Source organism: Salmo salar, chromosome ssa12, assembly GCF_905237065.1.
Source record: "Salmo salar chromosome ssa12, Ssal_v3.1, whole genome shotgun sequence".
NCBI lineage: Eukaryota > Metazoa > Chordata > Actinopteri > Salmoniformes > Salmonidae > Salmo > Salmo salar.
In genome coordinates this window covers 93,517,652-93,537,478 of record NC_059453.1, presented here as the reverse complement: position 1 = coordinate 93,537,478, position 19,827 = coordinate 93,517,652, and the positions used below count along the sequence as shown (strand labels likewise).

The following is a 19,827-nucleotide window of genomic DNA, read 5'->3' as shown; positions in this document are numbered from 1 at the left end:
CCCATGCCAATAAAGCCCTTTGAAAATGAATTGAAATTGAGAGAGGGAGAGAGAGAGGTGGGGGAGAGAGGAGGCACCGAGGCAGGCAGTGTGGGGCCATGAAGAGGAGAGTGCTGAATGGGGTGTCTAACTGGTTTTGCAGAGTGAGAATAACATAACCAGAGGATCACCCCCACCCTGAGGAAGAGGAGTTTATAAGGAGGGCAGAACACCTGAGACAATTCACTGAGGTCAGATAGCCCCACTGCTGTCCTGTCCTCTTCTGCTGCATCACTTTTATTCTCACTCGTCTCTGTCTGTGATTCTCACGCATCTCCATCTCTCCGTCTGTGATTCTCACACGTCTCCATCTCTCTGTCTGTGATTCTCACACGTCTCCATCTCTCTGTCTGTGATTCTCACGCATCTCCATCTCTCCGTCTGTGACTCTCCATCTCCACTCCGTCTCCCCTTCCACCATGAGCCTGAGGTCCAAGCGTATCAGCAGCTCCAGTGGTTCTGTGCGGAGACACAGCGGGGGCTTCAGTGGCATCTCCCTGGGTAGCAGCTCTCTGTACGCGGGGGGCTCAAACAGCCACCACAGCAGTCCTTTCCACTCAGTCTCTGTCAACAGGAGCCTGCTGGCCCCCCTTAACCTGGAGATCGACCCCAACCTACAGGTGACTCGCATCCATGAGAAAGAGCAGATCAAGGGCCTCAACAACCGATTCGCGTCCTTCATCGATAAGGTATGTAGTCATCACTGAGAATTATTAGGTTACATCCCAATGTCTATACTAGCATACTGCTTTGATTGTTTGCCCAATACATTCATTTAATGAGTATTTTATTTTTTACTTTTATTTAACTAGGCAAGTCAGTTAAGAACACATTCTTATTTACAATGACGGCCAAACCCTAACCCGGACGACGCTGAGCCAATTGTGCGCCGCCCTATGGGACTCCCAATCACGGCTGGTTGTGAGTGATACAGCCTGGAATCGAACCAGGGTGTCTGTAGTGACACCTCTAGGACTGAGATGCAGAGCCTTAGACCGCTGCGCCACTTAGGAGCCCACACTACACAAGCTTATTTGGTTTTAGTCATCATAGATGGCACTGATTTATTGTCTTTTGAAGCAGCTACAAAAGGAGCGAAAGCTAGTTTGGTTTTAGCCAAACTAGCCTGGAAAAGGGAGAACAAACAAAGTGATTGCCATCTGTGTCCGTTTTTATTTGCATTGCAACATTAACCCATTCAATCCCATTGATCACAATAGTGAGGGGGGAAAAAATTTATTATGCATTATTATGAAGTTGTCTATTATGAATCATTGACGTTTCATATGATTTCTCAAAATGGTCACAAGACCACAAGCATACATGGGACTCACACAAGGTGTACTTTTACAGACAAATTTGACACCAGAGGTCCGTATTCAACAGCAGATTAGTAATGCTTTCAGTAGATTGGAGTTGAGTTGGGTTATGGATATACTTGATCAAAATGATCTTACACTGGATTTACCATCATCCATTAGCCTTTAGATATATGTTTGAAATAGTGATTTTGATTGTAAAACATCATATTGTGTTATTTCAGTATAGACCCATAAACTGAATTAGTGTAATAACTTAACAAATATTTAATGTCAATAGGTTTGTTTAGTATTTCTTGCACAAGGGTAGACCTGGTTTGTCAGAGTATTGGGACATAGCCATAGGTGGAATCCTGGTTCCTATGGGCTGAGATAGGCAGGCATAGATCTGGTTTATATTACTATTGGGACACAGTCAAAGGTGTAGACCTGGTTTGTAGGAGTATTGGAGCTGAGGTTCAGGGGTAAATCTGACTTACAGTTTATGAGTATTCAGTCTTTGGCACATTTAGACCTGGCTTAGTTGACTAATTGGGTTCAAGCACAGGTGCAGACGTTGTAGCTATGTAAATTGGGTCTGAAATGCAAATGTACACCAACAGTATTTTTATGAGAATTGGGGGTGCCACACAGCAGTAAACCTGTTTAATATATATATATATATAACACAAAAGTATGTGGACACACCTTCAAATTAGTGGATTTGGCTATTTCAGCCACACCCGTTGCTGACAGGTGTATAAAATCGATCACACTGCCATGTAATCTCCATAGACAAACATTGGCAGTAGAATGACCTTACTGAAGAGCTTAGAGACTTTCAACGTGGCACCGTCATAGGATGCCACCTTTCCAGCTAGTCAATTCATAAAATGTCTGCCCTGCTAGAGCTGCCCCCCGGTCAACTGTATGTTCTGTTATTATGAAGTGGAAACGTCTAGGAGCAACAACGGCTCAGCCGCGAAGTGGTAGGTCACACAAGCTCACAGAACAGGACCGCGGTGCAACGCTCACTACCGATTTCCAAACTGCCTCTGGAAACAACATCAGCACAATTACGTGTTTGTCGTGTAAAGCGCTCAGCCATTGGACTCTGGTGGAAATGCGGATATCAGTTTGACTTGAGCTAACCCATGAAAACACCTGCTCTTTCACAGCAGTGGTCACTGATACACGACTCAGCTTGCATTACAATTCCCCTTTCTCACGGAGTGGGTAACAGAGTCACAATAGAGGCTTTGTGCCTGTTCTCCGCTACGGATCATCAGCTCTACAGCTCTGGGTTTCCTGTAATAACAAGCTCCTATTCCTCTCAGCAGGTAGCCTGGACCTGAGATATTTTGACACAAATCATGCCCTAATGGTGTGATTCAGTTGGTATGCAAAGCCCATTTAAAGACGTCAAATAACAAGTAAAATACATTCAAAGACGTCAAATAACAAGTAAAATACATATAAAGTACTATGTCCTATTTCTCTCAGCTCGGTGGTAACCTGATAAAAACAGGTCAGACGTGGTGTGATCATCCAAGACCGGAAAATTCCCTGAAGTGTTCAGAAAGGGAGCTTTTGTGTTGATCTCAGACAGACAATGGGAAGAGAATACTGAGACCTTGGGTGTGAAATAGATCCTAGAGAGATCTCAGTCAGTTGTAGCTGTTAAAACCACAATAATTAACTTAACATACAAGCACTGTTGTCTACAGTGTTTATCCATCTACTCAGCACAGATGATATGAAACAAGTCTGGGAGACTGTCTGGGAGATTGCTTCAGATTGCTTCAAAGGTCTATTAATTAAACAGTTCACTCCAAGCCACTCCATTACTGCAGAAAACATGTTTGGAAGGTAAAGGGCCTCAATGACATGTCAAGACAAAATATTATAGCAATTTTAAGTGGTTAGTCCAACCAGGACTTGGACCCAGGTCCCTGCGACTGTCAGTCCAGACTTAAGCCATTACACCAAGGGGTGTAGAACCAAGACAAAGTGTTGTACCAAGGACTCTATTAAAGTTGCTACAATGTATATGTATAGTAGACTACACTCAACATCTTCCTGCCGATGCTTGGACTGTTGGGACTATTTCATCAGCTACGGGCTTCTCTCTCCTCCCGTTTAGGTGCGTTTCCTGGAGCAGCAGAATAAGATGTTAGAGACTAAGTTTGACCTGCTGCACGGTAAGCAGACGGGCCGCTCCAACATCGAGCCGCTATTCGAGGCCTACATGGCCAACTTGCGTCGCCAGATGGACGTGGTCAACAACGACAAGACCAAGCTGGACGGAGAGCTGAGGAACATGCAGGGTCTGGTGGAGGACTTCAAACACAAGTAGGAGTCTGTCTGTCTGTCTGTCTGTCTGTCTGGAGAGCTGAGGAACATGCAGGGGCTGGTGGGGGACTTCAAACACAAAAAGTCTCAATAGCCTTAAACAGATTTGTAAGCAATTGAGACAGAGCCAACCTATTTATTAAACCCCTAAATGATGGATGCCAGAACCTTGCTTCCATGACCTAATTCAATATCTTGTCACCTGTTCTTCTTACCTAGATACGAAGATGAGATCAACAAGAGAAACAATCTGGAGAACGAATTTGTGATCCTCAAAAAGGTGAGAACGTCACATTTCCTCAGTGATACCTGATGTGTGTTTTAATGGTGCAGTCTCGGAAGTTCAACATACATGTCACGGCCGTCGTAAGGATTGGACCAAAATGCAGCGGGTATGTGAATGCTCATATTTATTTTATTAGGAACACTACACAAAAACAAGAAAACGAAGAGGAAAAAAAAAAAAAACGAACGACAGCTAAACAGTTTTGCAAGCTAAAATACCGCAGTGCAAAAACAACTTCCCACAAGGGACATGTGAAAACAGGGCTACCTAAGTATGACTCCCAATCAGCAACAGCGATGTACAGCTGTCCCTGATTGAGAGCCATACCAGGCCAACACAAAGAAATACACAACATAGAAAAGAACATAGAAATACAAAACATAGAACAATACCCAAAAACCCCCGACAACACAAACAAACACACCCTCTGCCACGCCCTGACCAAACTACAATAACAAATAACCCCTTATACTGGTCAGGACGTGACAATACATGCCTTTTTTTTTGGACTACTTTATGGACACAATAACATACTATGACATCAACCTTGATGTTGTAATCAGCGATACAGTGCAGCACCATGGGAGAGAGGTTAAGTTAATAAAGGGCACAGCGAGACAGAGGCAACAATAGCTAGTATGAGCCAACCTGCCCCACCTTCTACGAGATGAAAATAAAACGTTTATAAGCTCGTAAGATATCGTATCACCACTGAACAAGAACTGAGCCTGCGGTGTATAAAAGGGAGACAGAGAAAATCTCAACCAACCACATCAAAGACAATTTCAACCTAACTAATAGCTTTGCAATGAAACTTTGCAATCCGTCTAAATTTTTCCTGGTATGTTTCGACAAACAGTGGTAGTTACATTTGCGTCATTTAGCAGACGCTCTTATCCAGATCAATTAGGATTTAAGTACCTTGCTCAAGGGCACATCGGCAGATGTTTCACCTAGTCGGCTCAGGGATTCGAACCTGCGACCTTTTGGTTACTGACCCAATGCTCTTAACCGCTAGCCTACGAGTAACTACAGTTTGTTGTCCTTTCAGGATGTGGACTCAGCATACCTGGTGAAGGCAGACCTGGAAAACAAGGGGGGAGCTCTGACTGATGAGATAAACTTCCTCAGGTCCATCTATGAGGAGGTAAGGTCATTACTGTACTTACTGTATTACAATACAATGCAATATATTACAATACAATATATTACAATACAATACAATATATTACAATACAATACAATATATGACAATACATTGCAATATATTACCAATACAATACAATATATTACAATACAATGCAATACATTACAACACAATACAATATATTACAATATAATACAATACAATACAATATATTACAATATATAACAATACAATATATTACAATACAATATAATATCTTACAATACAATATTTACATTTTAGTCATTTAGCAGAAGTGAATGCATACATTTCATTTCATGCATTTTTTTTTGTACTGGCCCCCCGTGGGAATCGAACCCACAACCCACACACCATGCTGGCGTTGCAAACACCATGCTCTACCAACTGAGCCACAGGGAAGCCCCAATATATTACAATACAATATAGTACAATACAATACAATACAATACAATATATTACAACACAATACAATATATTACATTACAATACAATATATTACATTACAATACAATATATTACAATACAATACATTACAATATATTACAATACAATACATTACAATATATTACATTACAATACAATATATTACAATACAATACATTACAATATATTACAATACATTACAATACAATATATTACATTACAATACAATATATTACAATACAATACATTACAATATATTACATTGCAATACATTACAATACAATATATTACATTACAATACAATATATTACAATACAATATATTACATTACAATACAATATATTACAATACAATATATTACAATACAATACAATATTTTACAATACAATACATTACAATATATTACAATAAATTGCAATATATTACATTGCAATATATTACAATACAATACAATATATTACAATACGATACATTACAATACAATATATTACAATACAATACAATATTTTACAAGACAATACATTACAATATATTACAATACAATACAATATATTACAATACAAACTATTACCATACAATATAGTACAATACAATACAATATATTACAATGCAATATAATACAATACAATACAATATTTTACAAGACAATACATTACAATACAATACATTACAATACATTACAATGCAATACAATTACACAAGTTGCCCGGTATGGCGCAGGCAGTTGGTGAAAGGTTGTAGGTTCAAATCCGGGCAAGGATCACATACAAAAAAAATGTATGAACTCACTGTACTGTTAGAATGTTTGTTTCCACCCAGGAGCTGCGTGAGCTGCAGGCCAGCATCAGGGACACCTCTGTGGTGGTGCAGATGGACAACAGTCGAGACCTCAACATGGACCAGATAGTGGCTGACGTCAAGGCTCAGTACGAAGACATTGCTACCAAAAGCCGAGAGGAGGCTGAGATGTGGTACAAGTCCAAGGTGAACAACAGTGACTATTATAGGATTTAAGTGGTTAAAAATAGGATTTTTTTTTGTCTTACTACATTGAAATCAATAGCCTTTTCACACTACTGAGCCATAGTTGCTGGAACCATGCTACAGTAAAAGGACAATGTGAAAGAAAAATATCCCAGTCAAAGCAGTACGGTCCGGCAGATAGTTGGAAGATAGGGAAAGAGAACTAGCCTGGCTACCAATCTGTTTAGCTGTCATTCCACTCCTTGGTCTAGCCTGGCAACCAGTCTGTTTAGCTGTCATTCCACTCCTTGGTCTAGTCTGGGTACCAGTCTGTCTAGCTATCATTCCACTCCTTGGTCTAGCCTGTCAACCAGTCTGTTTAGTTGTCATTCCACTCCTTGGTCTAGCCTGTCAACCAGTCTGTTTAGCTGTCATTCCACTCCTTGGTCTAACCTGGCTACCAGTCTGTCTAGCTATCATTCCACTCCTTGGTCTAGTCTGGGTACCAGTCTGTTTAGCTGTCATTCCACTCCTTGGTCTAGCCTGTCAACCAGTCTGTTTAGCTGTCATTCCACTCCTTGGTCTAGTCTGGGTACCAGTCTGTTTAGCTGTCATTCCACTCCTTGGTCTAGTCTGGGTACCAGTCTGTTTAGCTGTCATTCCACTCCTTTCCCACTCTTTGTCATGCCAAACATATATCTTTGGCATATGACACAGAGTACAAGGAGTGGAACGTTAGCTAAACAGACTGGTAGCCAAGCTACAAGAGAAGTGGTCTCAGGACCTTCAGGTAATCCATGTTGTTATTTTCCCTCAGTTTAACCAGATGGCCATCCAGGCCACGCAGTACGGAGACGAGCTGAGGAACACCAAGGGAGAGATAGCAGAAATCAACCGCTTGATCGGCCGTCTACAGAGTGAGATAGAAGCTGTCAAACGACAGGTAGTTTGTTCACTTTATTCAACTCAGTTCACTTATGGTTCGGACCGCTTTGAGGTACAGTAATATCAAACAAAACTATGGATGCAGAACCCTGTTGGATGGGATCTACTTTATGGGATAAAAGATTCAGCAGATATGCCATGGAGTGTTGCTGCTAAGACCATATATATGCCATTCGGTGTGATGAGGCTTAAGCAAGCAAGTACTGCCATGGACTTAATGCAGCCTTAACCCTGGTGTTGATGTCCCATGGAAGTGGCTAAGTCTCTAACCTAACCTAACTCTAACTCTACCTATCTATCATGTAGCGAGCCAACCTGGAGGACCAGATAGCCGAGGTTGAGGGCCGCGGGGAGCTGGCTGTGAAGGAGGCTAAGTCCAGGATCAGAGATCTGGAGGATGCTCTGCAGAGGGCCAAGCAGGACATGGTCAGACAGCTCAGAGAGTACCAGGACCTGATGAACGTCAAACTGGCCCTGGACATAGAGATAGCCACCTACAGAAAATTACTGGAGGGAGAGGAGGACAGGTATGGAGGGAGAGGAGGACAGGTATGGAGGGGTAGGAGGACAGGTATGGAGGGGTAGGAGGACAGGTATGGAGGGGTAGGAGGACAGGTATAGAGGGGGAGGAGGACGGGTATGGAGGGGGAGGAGGACGGGTATGGAGGGGTAGGAGGACAGGTATGGAGGGAGAGGAGGACAGGTATGGAGGGGTAGGAGGACAGGTATGGAGGGAGAGGAGGACAGGTATGGAGGGGGAGGAGGACAGGTATGGAGGGAGAGGAGGACAGGTATGGAGGGGTAGGAGGACAGGTATAGAGGGGGAGGAGGACGGGTATGGAGGGGGAGGAGGACGGGTATGGAGGGGGAGGAGGACGGGTATGGAGGGGGAGGAGGACTGGTATTGAGGGAGAGGAGGACAGGTATGGGGGGAGAGGAGGACAAGTATTGAGGGAGAGGAGGACAGGTATTTGGGAGAGGAGGACAGGTATGGGGGAGAGGAGGACAGGTATGGAGGGGAGGAGGACAGGTATAGAGGGGGAGGAGGACAGGTATAGAGGGGGAGGAGGACAGGTATGGAGGGGGAGGAGGACAGGTATGGGGGAGAGGAGGACAGGTATGGGGGAGAGGAGGACAGGTATGGAGGGGGAGGAGGACAGGTATGGGGGAGAGGAGGACAGGTATGGAGGGGGAGGAGGACAGGTATGGGGGAGAGGAGGACAGGTATGGAGGGGGAGGAGGACAGGTATGGGGGAGAGGAGGACAGGTATGGAGGGAGAGGAGGACAGGTATGGAGGGGGAGGAGGACTGGTGTGAAAGGGAGGAGGACAGGTATGGAGGGGGAGGAGGACTGGTATTGAGGGAGAGGAGGACAGGTATGGGGGAGAGGAGGACAGGTGTTGAGGGAGAGGAGGACAGGTATGGGGGAGAGGAAGACAGGTATGGGGGAGAGGAGGACAGGTATGGAGGGGGAGGAGGACAGGTATAGAGGGGGAGGAGGACAGGTATGGGGGAGAGGAGGACAGGTATGGGGGGAGAGGAGGACATGTATGGAGGGGGAGGACAGGTATGGGGAGAGGAGGACAGGTATGGAGGGGGAGGAGGACAGGTATGGGGGAGAGGAGGACAGGTATGGAGGAAGAGGAGGACAGGTATTATTATAGATACACATTATAATTAAAAAAATGTATGAAATGTATGCATCCACTACTGTAAGTCGCTCTGGATAAGAGCGTCTGCTAAATGACTAAAATGTAAATGTAAAACAGTATGTATGGTGTCTATAGGTTGGGGTTCTAAACAAACAATGTGTGAAACAATGTGTGAAAAGTATTATCTGCAATCTTTTCAAACTGAAGCAGTACACTTTATCTATTTTTCTCTCAGGATTGGACATCAATCTATTCTCAACATCCAGTCAGTGTCCAACTACAGTAAGTAGTATACTGTATGTACTACTGAAAGAATACATCAGTAAATGAACTCTAACTCTTAATGTTATCCACTGACTAGAATGACAGTAAATGCTGTATTTTGAGACACAAGAGCAGATATTAGGCTCTAACCATTAGACTGCTGCTGTTATGTTCTGTCCAGGTTCTAAGAGTTCCAGTAATGGGTTCCACAGTAGCTCCAGCTCTCCTACACCCAAGCTGCTGATTAAAACAACTGAACAGAGAGACAGCTCCAGATTCAGCTCTCATTAAAAAACCCGTCGGATCCTTCGGGCTGAGACTGAAGATCCATTATATAAAGAGTTTATAACAGATCTATATCAACTTTCTGGATTATTTTTTGGTCAATCTACATTTTGTAAAGAGCATGAGAGAATAGCATAAGATCATGACATGCTAGATTTGTGTTTGTAGCTAGAGGAATATAAACATTTGGTTGTTCTTACTGTAAAGAAAATTAAAAAAATATGTATCAGTATATAAAAATATGTATTTTGAGAAACCGTTTGTTTTATTTGGCGCATACAGCCTGCTATGCAACAGCTGGAATAGCGGTCAAAACCAATTGTAGTGAGACAGTAGGCTAATAACAGCATCATCATCATACAGCGAGATAATGGTTCTTATGGGGTCAGGAAATAGGACGCCACCAACTGGATTTGGTTATCTACTTTCTGTGTCACAGGTGCATGCTGTAGACAGGGCTAATAGAGGTGAATTCCTACTGAACTTTGAGAGAGTTCTGTTAAAGTTTAGAATTCATTACAATAACAAATGTGCTTTATTACAAAATGAATGTATTATGTTATCTATCAGTCGAACATTCATGATTGTTTGCCAAAGGGCAATTCCATGGTAAAATAATTAGGCTGAGAGACTCAGACTTTTCACTTTAAAATGTATACCAAACAAAACATATTGATTTCAAAGTTTAACAAACCATACAACTCTATGCACAAGAACTACTTTTAACAATCTCCACAGAAAATACACATTTACAGGAAGAACTGTGCAGAATAAATCACAGGCGGCTGCTGAGGGGAGGACGGCCCATAATAATGGCTGGAATGGAGTGAATGGGATAGTATAAAACTAATGGAAACCATTAGTTAGATGTCTCTGATGCCATTCCATTTATTCCATTCCAGCCATTACCACGAGCCGTTCCTCCCCAATGAAGGTGCAACAAGCCACATGTGACAGATACAAAGTATGGTAACAGAATGAAACTGAGGGAGATTTTACCGTCATTTTGTTACCAACCTTTGCATCTGCAGTTTTTCCAGTAAATGTATTTTTTTAATTTACTGTGTAAATTGATCATTGATCACTGTGCATAGAGTTCTATGGTTTGTTAAACTTTGAAATCAATGTTTTTTTGTTTGGCATACATTTTAAAGTGAAAAATCTGTCCGCTTAATTCCGTTACCACCGAATTGCCCCAAAATACCCCCCTGTATGAATAGTATTGAGTTATATCAACCAACTGTATAGTTGTCTAAAATATCCACGATGCCAGTGGCATTAGACAGCAATAACAACCCAGTATTGTCACCTAGTGTTCAATCAACATAATGGTCCTTTTTTAACTGTGCTTGAAGCTCCTGCACATACACATTTCAAGTGGGCTTCATTGTCACTTCAATCAACATATTTTTACAAGAATTTCAGATTACTCCTTTAACACAATCATCATAACAGATACTAAAAGTAAATGTACAAGTCCAGTTAGATTTGATCTACTAGGAGGTGTCTATTTTCTCATGAAGAGCAGCAGTCTAGGATCCCAGGTGGTACTACCAAAGCACTGCAATTGCGCCATCCCACGGTGTTTTTTAAGTGTTCCCTGGCGTGCTCCTCCATGTCTCCTCTGATCTTTAACTCCTTAAAGTGGTCCAAGTCAGACCGGCAGAGCGGTAGCACTTCCAGGGCTGAGCTTCTTCAGGGCAGAGTTTCCATGGTTCAGATGGACCCGCATGGTGACAGCCAGGGAGAGGTGGAAGCGGGAGCAGATATGTCGTCTCTGGTAGTCATTTAGCTAGCTGGCACTAGTGTCCTCCTGATGGGTTGAATGTGTAAGAATTAATTAAATAGTTTTTCCTCCAGAACTTCACTCTCTGCTCCACATGCTGCAGTCGCTATGGAGTCGTTACTAGTTACCACAGCCACAAAGTCATAAACCTGGCGTGTTTCTACAATTTATCATCTTAAAATTAGATGTTACGCATAACATTAGCCACACTGCTATCATTAACCTCAAATTAAGACCAAAAAGCACATTTTTGTTTTCATACATTTTTTTTAAACGATATAACCTTTGTGGCTGTGTGAACTAGTAGAAAGAAACCTTCTGCCAAACTGTGCCATCGAGTGTGTCATCAAAATACGTCCGGCAGGAAACATCGATAAAACGTTGATACTCACCCCTCTACTAACGACTGAAGAACCAAATGGACTTTCTGTCCCTCGCAAAACCTCCCTGCTGTCACTTAGGAAAGGTGCAGTTAGCTATTTGGTTAGCTGAGTGTTAACATTGAGAGGGCTTACCAACAATCTGACTGTAATTCTCCTTTACAAGAAAGGTAAGCAACAATGCAATGTAGCTACAGAAATCATCTGAAACCTGGAAAAACACAGCATTTTGATGTTATTTGTTGATTAAAAACGAAACGCTTGCTTGCTAACCTTTAACTAGCTAACCTTTAACTAGCTAACAGTAACTAGCTAACATAACCTTTAACTAGCTAACCTTTAACTAGCTAACCTTTTACTAGCTAACAGTAACTAGCTAACCTTTAACTAGCTAGCAGTAACTAGCTAACGTTAGCTGGCTAAGTTCCATCAGGGTCTTATGTATCAACACCCGATTATAATGTTAAGGGAAATGTTAGCATATTATTAGCTGTGATAACCACTTTGTTAAGCACATCGGTGTAGTTAGTACTGGTCGTTGTGACTTTCCTGGAGAACCTGCTCCGAGACCAACATGTATTTTGGTTCCGCCAGGAAACACCGTCACCATGTTGACCACTGCAAAGCGCCTCGCCGACTTCGGATACCGGGGGTTTTCCGCCTCCATGATGCTGTTGACACTCTACGGAGGATACCTGTGCACCATGCGGGGATACCGCTACATGAACAAGCAGAAAGAGCTGCAGGTAGCTGCAGAAAACCAGGACGTGGAGGCCCTGAAGCCATAGAGGCCTGGATGGTTTGTCCACAAAATCATGGACATTTCTATTCCTCCCAATAGACTTCAAGTGATAATATTTGGGTATTGATCATGTGATCAACCGTTTTGTGTAGCTAAAGAATGAGAATGTCATCTGTGTTCAGTCTCTCTCTCTGTCCCCATGGTCCTGACTTGACCCTTTAGCACACAGAAGATGCCACCACAGAGAGGGCTGCAGCAGAGAAGATCTTTCTAAACTACTGGATTACTTGTTAAGTTATTAAATGTCAAAATTATCATATTAAATAAAGTTAAATGTAAAATCCCTCTCCTATCATATCTCATATTTAATTTATATCAGGATACACTGAAGCACGGTTTAGGTGATGGGGTATTGTCATTTTACAGACGTGTAATATGAATAAAAACATATCTTTCACAAATAAACATTTAGTTGTTTATTTATTTAAAAAATATATACAGTAATAACTTTAGTTCAACTGACATAAAACAGGGAGAGAACATCCTCCCCAAAGAAACTGCAGCATCACATTTAAAAGTGGAATAAGAATTTAAACAGTCAGACTCATTCTATGGACACCAGGGAATGAAAATACAGTCAGACCCATTCACTTGACACAAGGGAATGAAAATGGTGTTTTTAATCAGTTAAATGTAATCAGTTTTAATTCTATGGGTCACGGTAGTGTCTGTCTATTCAGCCATCGTCTGTTGTCAAAGTCACCGATCATTGTCAGTGCTGGGAAACAAAACAGTATAATGAAGAGTCAGAGTTTAATAAGGAAACTGACTTAAAATGTCCAGGGAACTGCATGAGAGGAAAAGCACTTCAAGATGTAGGATAGGAAGAACTAGTAGTGGAAAGGTCTCGCAGACATTCTCACTGTAGGGCCGACCTGAACAGTACTGTGCTGGTTCAGATATGACTGATTCTCACTATAGGGCCGACCTGAACAGTACTGTGCTGGTTCAGATATGACTGATTCTCACTATAGGGCCGACCTGAACAGTACTGTGCTGGTTCAGATATGACTGATTCTCACTATAGGGCCGACCTGAACAGTACTGTGCTGGTTCAGATATGACTGATTCTCACTATAGGGCCGACCTGAACAGTACTGTGCTGGTTCAGATATGACTGATTCTCACTATAGGGCCGACCTGAACAGTACTGTGCTGGTTCAGATATGACTGATTCTCACTGTAGGGCCGACCTGAACAGTACTGTGCTGGTTCAGATATGACTGATTCTCACTGTAGGGCCGACCTGAACAGTACTGTGCTGGTTCAGATATGACTGATTCTCACTATAGGGCCGACCTGAACAGTACTGTGCTGGTTCAGATATGACTGATTCTCACTATAGGGCCGACCTGAACAGTACTGTGCTGGTTCAGATATGACTGATTCTCACTATAGGGCCGACCTGAACAGTACTGTGCTGGTTCAGATATGACTGATTCTCACTATAGGGCCGACCTGAACAGTACTGTGCTGGTTCAGATATGACTGATTCTCACTATAGGGCCGACCTGAACAGTACTGTGCTGGTTCAGATATGACTGATTCTCACTATAGGGCCGACCTGAACAGTACTGTGCTGGTTCAGATATGACTGATTCTCACTATAGGGCCGACCTGAACAGTACTGTGCTGGTTCAGATATGACTGATTCTCACTATAGGGCCGACCTGAACAGTACTGTGCTGGTTCAGATATGACTGATTCTCACTATAGGGCCGACCTGAACAGTACTGTGCTGGTTCAGATATGACTGATTCTCACTATAGGGCCGACCTGAACAGTACTGTGCTGGTTCAGATATGACTGATTCTCACTATAGGGCCGACCTGAACAGTACTGTGCTGGTTCAGATATGACTGATTCTCACTATAGGGCCGACCTGAACAGTACTGTGCTGGTTCAGATATGACTGATTCTCACTATAGGGCCGACCTGAACAGTACTGTGCTGGTTCAGATATGACTGATTCTCACTATAGGGCCGACCTGAACAGTACTGTGCTGGTTCAGATATGACTGATTCTCACTATAGGGCCGACCTGAACAGTACTGTGCTGGTTCAGATATGACTGATTCTCACTATAGGGCCGACCTGAACAGTACTGTGCTGGTTCAGATATGACTGATTCTCACTATAGGGCCGACCTGAACAGTACTGTGCTGGTTCAGATATGACTGATTCTCACTATAGGGCCGACCTGAACAGTACTGTGCTGGTTCAGATATGACTGATTCTCACTATAGGGCCGACCTGAACAGTACTGTGCTGGTTCAGATATGACTGATTCTCACTATAGGGCCGACCTGAACAGTACTGTGCTGGTTCAGATATGACTGATTCTCACTATAGGGCCGACCTGAACAGTACTGTGCTGGTTCAGATATGACTGATTCTCACTATAGGGCCGACCTGAACAGTACTGTGCTGGTTCAGATATGACTGATTCTCACTATAGGGCCGACCTGAACAGTACTGTGCTGGTTCAGATATGACTGATTCTCACTATAGGGCCGACCTGAACAGTACTGTGCTGGTTCAGATATGACTGATTCTCACTATAGGGCCGACCTGAACAGTACTGTGCTGGTTCAGATATGACTGATTCTCACTATAGGGCCGACCTGAACAGTACTGTGCTGGTTCAGATATGACTGATTCTCACTATAGGGCCGACCTGAACAGTACTGTGCTGGTTCAGATATGACTGATTCTCACTATAGGGCCGACCTGAACAGTACTGTGCTGGTTCAGATATGACTGATTCTCACTATAGGGCCGACCTGAACAGTACTGTGCTGGTTCAGATATGACTGATTCTCACTGTAGGGCCGACCTGAACAGTACTGTGCTGGTTCAGATATGACTGATTCTCACTATAGGGCCGACCTGAACAGTACTGTGCTGGTTCAGATATGACTGATTCTCACTATAGGGCCGACCTGAACAGTACTGTGCTGGTTCAGATATGACTGATTCTCACTATAGGGCCGACCTGAACAGTACTGTGCTGGTTCAGATATGACTGATTCTCACTATAGGGCCGACCTGAACAGTACTGTGCTGGTTCAGATATGACTGATTCTCACTATAGGGCCGACCTGAACAGTACTGTGCTGGTTCAGATATGACTGATTCTCACTATAGGGCCGACCTGAACAGTACTGTGCTGGTTCAGATATGACTGATTCTCACTATAGGGCCGACCTGAACAGTACTGTGCTGGTTCAGATATGACTGATTCTCACTATAGGGCCGACCTGAACAGTACTGTGCTGGTTCAGATATGACTGATTCTCACTATAGGGCCGACCTGAACAGTACTGTGCTGGTTCAGATATGACTGATTCTCACTATAGGGCCGACCTGAACAGTACTGTGCTGGTTCAGATATGACTGATTCTCACTATAGGGCCGACCTGAACAGTACTGTGCTGGTTCAGATATGACTGATTCTCACTATAGGGCCGACCTGAACAGTACTGTGCTGGTTCAGATATGACTGATTCTCACTATAGGGCCGACCTGAACAGTACTGTGCTGGTTCAGATATGACTGATTCTCACTATAGGGCCGACCTGAACAGTACTGTGCTGGTTCAGATATGACTGATTCTCACTATAGGGCCGACCTGAACAGTACTGTGCTGGTTCAGATATGACTGATTCTCACTATAGGGCCGACCTGAACAGTACTGTGCTGGTTCAGATATGACTGATTCTCACTATAGGGCCGACCTGAACAGTACTGTGCTGGTTCAGATATGACTGATTCTCACTATAGGGCCGACCTGAACAGTACTGTGCTGGTTCAGATATGACTGATTCTCACTATAGGGCCGACCTGAACAGTACTGTGCTGGTTCAGATATGACTGATTCTCACTATAGGGCCGACCTGAACAGTACTGTGCTGGTTCAGATATGACTGATTCTCACTATAGGGCCGACCTGAACAGTACTGTGCTGGTTCAGATATGACTGATTCTCACTATAGGGCCGACCTGAACAGTACTGTGCTGGTTCAGATATGACTGATTCTCACTATAGGGCCGACCTGAACAGTACTGTGCTGGTTCAGATATGACTGATTCTCACTATAGGGCCGACCTGAACAGTACTGTGCTGGTTCAGATATGACTGATTCTCACTATAGGGCCGACCTGAACAGTACTGTGCTGGTTCAGATATGACTGATTCTCACTATAGGGCCGACCTGAACAGTACTGTGCTGGTTCAGATATGACTGATTCTCACTATAGGGCCGACCTGAACAGTACTGTGCTGGTTCAGATATGACTGATTCTCACTATAGGGCCGACCTGAACAGTACTGTGCTGGTTCAGATATGACTGATTCTCACTATAGGGCCGACCTGAACAGTACTGTGCTGGTTCAGATATGACTGATTCTCACTATAGGGCCGACCTGAACAGTACTGTGCTGGTTCAGATATGACTGATTCTCACTATAGGGCCGACCTGAACAGTACTGTGCTGGTTCAGATATGACTGATTCTCACTATAGGGCCGACCTGAACAGTACTGTGCTGGTTCAGATATGACTGATTCTCACTATAGGGCCGACCTGAACAGTACTGTGCTGGTTCAGATATGACTGATTCTCACTATAGGGCCGACCTGAACAGTACTGTGCTGGTTCAGATATGACTGATTCTCACTATAGGGCCGACCTGAACAGTACTGTGCTGGTTCAGATATGACTGATTCTCACTATAGGGCCGACCTGAACAGTACTGTGCTGGTTCAGATATGACTGATTCTCACTATAGGGCCGACCTGAACAGTACTGTGCTGGTTCAGATATGACTGATTCTCACTATAGGGCCGACCTGAACAGTACTGTGCTGGTTCAGATATGACTGATTCTCACTATAGGGCCGACCTGAACAGTACTGTGCTGGTTCAGATATGACTGATTCTCACTATAGGGCCGACCTGAACAGTACTGTGCTGGTTCAGATATGACTGATTCTCACTATAGGGCCGACCTGAACAGTACTGTGCTGGTTCAGATATGACTGATTCTCACTATAGGGCCGACCTGAACAGTACTGTGCTGGTTCAGATATGACTGATTCTCACTATAGGGCCGACCTGAACAGTACTGTGCTGGTTCAGATATGACTGATTCTCACTATAGGGCCGACCTGAACAGTACTGTGCTGGTTCAGATATGACTGATTCTCACTATAGGGCCGACCTGAACAGTACTGTGCTGGTTCAGATATGACTGATTCTCACTATAGGGCCGACCTGAACAGTACTGTGCTGGTTCAGATATGACTGATTCTCACTATAGGGCCGACCTGAACAGTACTGTGCTGGTTCAGATATGACTGATTCTCACTGTAGGGCCGACCTGAACAGTACTGTGCTGGTTCAGATATGACTGATTCTCACTATAGGGCCGACCTGAACAGTACTGTGCTGGTTCAGATATGACTGATTCTCACTATAGGGCCGACCTGAACAGTACTGTGCTGGTTCAGATATGACTGATTCTCACTATAGGGCCGACCTGAACAGTACTGTGCTGGTTCAGATATGACTGATTCTCACTATAGGGCCGACCTGAACAGTACTGTGCTGGTTCAGATATGACTGATTCTCACTATAGGGCCGACCTGAACAGTACTGTGCTGGTTCAGATATGACTGATTCTCACTATAGGGCCGACCTGAACAGTACTGTGCTGGTTCAGATATGACTGATTCTCACTATAGGGCCGACCTGAACAGTACTGTGCTGGTTCAGATATGACTGATTCTCACTATAGGGCCGACCTGAACAGTACTGTGCTGGTTCAGATATGACTGATTCTCACTATAGGGCCGACCTGAACAGTACTGTGCTGGTTCAGATATGACTGATTCTCACTATAGGGCCGACCTGAACAGTACTGTGCTGGTTCAGATATGACTGATTCTCACTATAGGGCCGACCTGAACAGTACTGTGCTGGTTCAGATATGACTGATTCTCACTATAGGGCCGACCTGAACAGTACTGTGCTGGTTCAGATATGACTGATTCTCACTATAGGGCCGACCTGAACAGTACTGTGCTGGTTCAGATATGACTGATTCTCACTATAGGGCCGACCTGAACAGTACTGTGCTGGTTCAGATATGACTGATTCTCACTATAGGGCCGACCTGAACAGTACTGTGCTGGTTCAGATATGACTGATTCTCACTATAGGGCCGACCTGAACAGTACTGTGCTGGTTCAGATATGACTGATTCTCACTATAGGGCCGACCTGAACAGTACTGTGCTGGTTCAGATATGACTGATTCTCACTATAGGGCCGACCTGAACAGTACTGTGCTGGTTCAGATATGACTGATTCTCACTATAGGGCCGACCTGAACAGTACTGTGCTGGTTCAGATATGACTGATTCTCACTATAGGGCCGACCTGAACAGTACTGTGCTGGTTCAGATATGACTGATTCTCACTATAGGGCCGACCTGAACAGTACTGTGCTGGTTCAGATATGACTGATTCTCACTATAGGGCCGACCTGAACAGTACTGTGCTGGTTCAGATATGACTGATTCTCACTATAGGGCCGACCTGAACAGTACTGTGCTGGTTCAGATATGACTGATTCTCACTATAGGGCCGACCTGAACAGTACTGTGCTGGTTCAGATATGACTGATTCTCACTATAGGGCCGACCTGAACAGTACTGTGCTGGTTCAGATATGACTGATTCTCACTATAGGGCCGACCTGAACAGTACTGTGCTGGTTCAGATATGACTGATTCTCACTATAGGGCCGACCTGAACAGTACTGTGCTGGTTCAGATATGACTGATTCTCACTATAGGGCCGACCTGAACAGTACTGTGCTGGTTCAGATATGACTGATTCTCACTATAGGGCCGACCTGAACAGTACTGTGCTGGTTCAGATATGACTGATTCTCACTATAGGGCCGACCTGAACAGTACTGTGCTGGTTCAGATATGACTGATTCTCACTATAGGGCCGACCTGAACAGTACTGTGCTGGTTCAGATATGACTGATTCTCACTATAGGGCCGACCTGAACAGTACTGTGCTGGTTCAGATATGACTGATTCTCACTATAGGGCCGACCTGAACAGTACTGTGCTGGTTCAGATATGACTGATTCTCACTATAGGGCCGACCT

General features: G+C 43.8%; 1 protein-coding gene and 1 long non-coding RNA gene across 2 annotated transcripts; both read left to right on the top strand.

Moving 5' to 3' along the window:
* The first annotated feature begins 54 nt into the window (after positions 1 to 54).
* On the top strand, positions 55 to 9,931 carry LOC106566189 (keratin, type II cytoskeletal 8). The gene is made up of 9 exons (XM_014134062.2): positions 55 to 728; positions 3,481 to 3,689; positions 3,909 to 3,969; positions 5,027 to 5,122; positions 6,386 to 6,550; positions 7,347 to 7,472; positions 7,781 to 8,001; positions 9,362 to 9,408; positions 9,572 to 9,931. The coding sequence occupies exons 1-9, from the start codon at positions 459 to 461 to the stop codon at positions 9,679 to 9,681; spliced, it is 1,305 nt and encodes a 434-aa protein (XP_013989537.2). The 5' UTR covers positions 55 to 458; the 3' UTR covers positions 9,682 to 9,931.
* Positions 9,932 to 11,758: 1,827 nt separating this feature from the next.
* On the top strand, positions 11,759 to 12,929 carry LOC106566190 (uncharacterized). The gene is made up of 2 exons (XR_001319803.2): positions 11,759 to 12,011; positions 12,436 to 12,929. It is a non-coding gene; the product is annotated as an uncharacterized lncRNA (long non-coding RNA).
* Positions 12,930 to 19,827: the final 6,898 nt, after the last annotated feature.

Coding starts and splice junctions, on each gene's coding strand:
- LOC106566189 (XM_014134062.2), top strand. CDS start 459: ATGAGCCTGAGGTCCAAGCGTATCAGCAGCTCCAGTGGTTCTGTGCGG. Junction 6,551..7,346: donor AGATGTGGTACAAGTCCAAG/GTGAACAACAGT, acceptor ATTTTCCCTCAG/TTTAACCAGATGGCCATCCA. Junction 9,409..9,571: donor CCAGTCAGTGTCCAACTACA/GTAAGTAGTATA, acceptor TGTTCTGTCCAG/GTTCTAAGAGTTCCAGTAAT.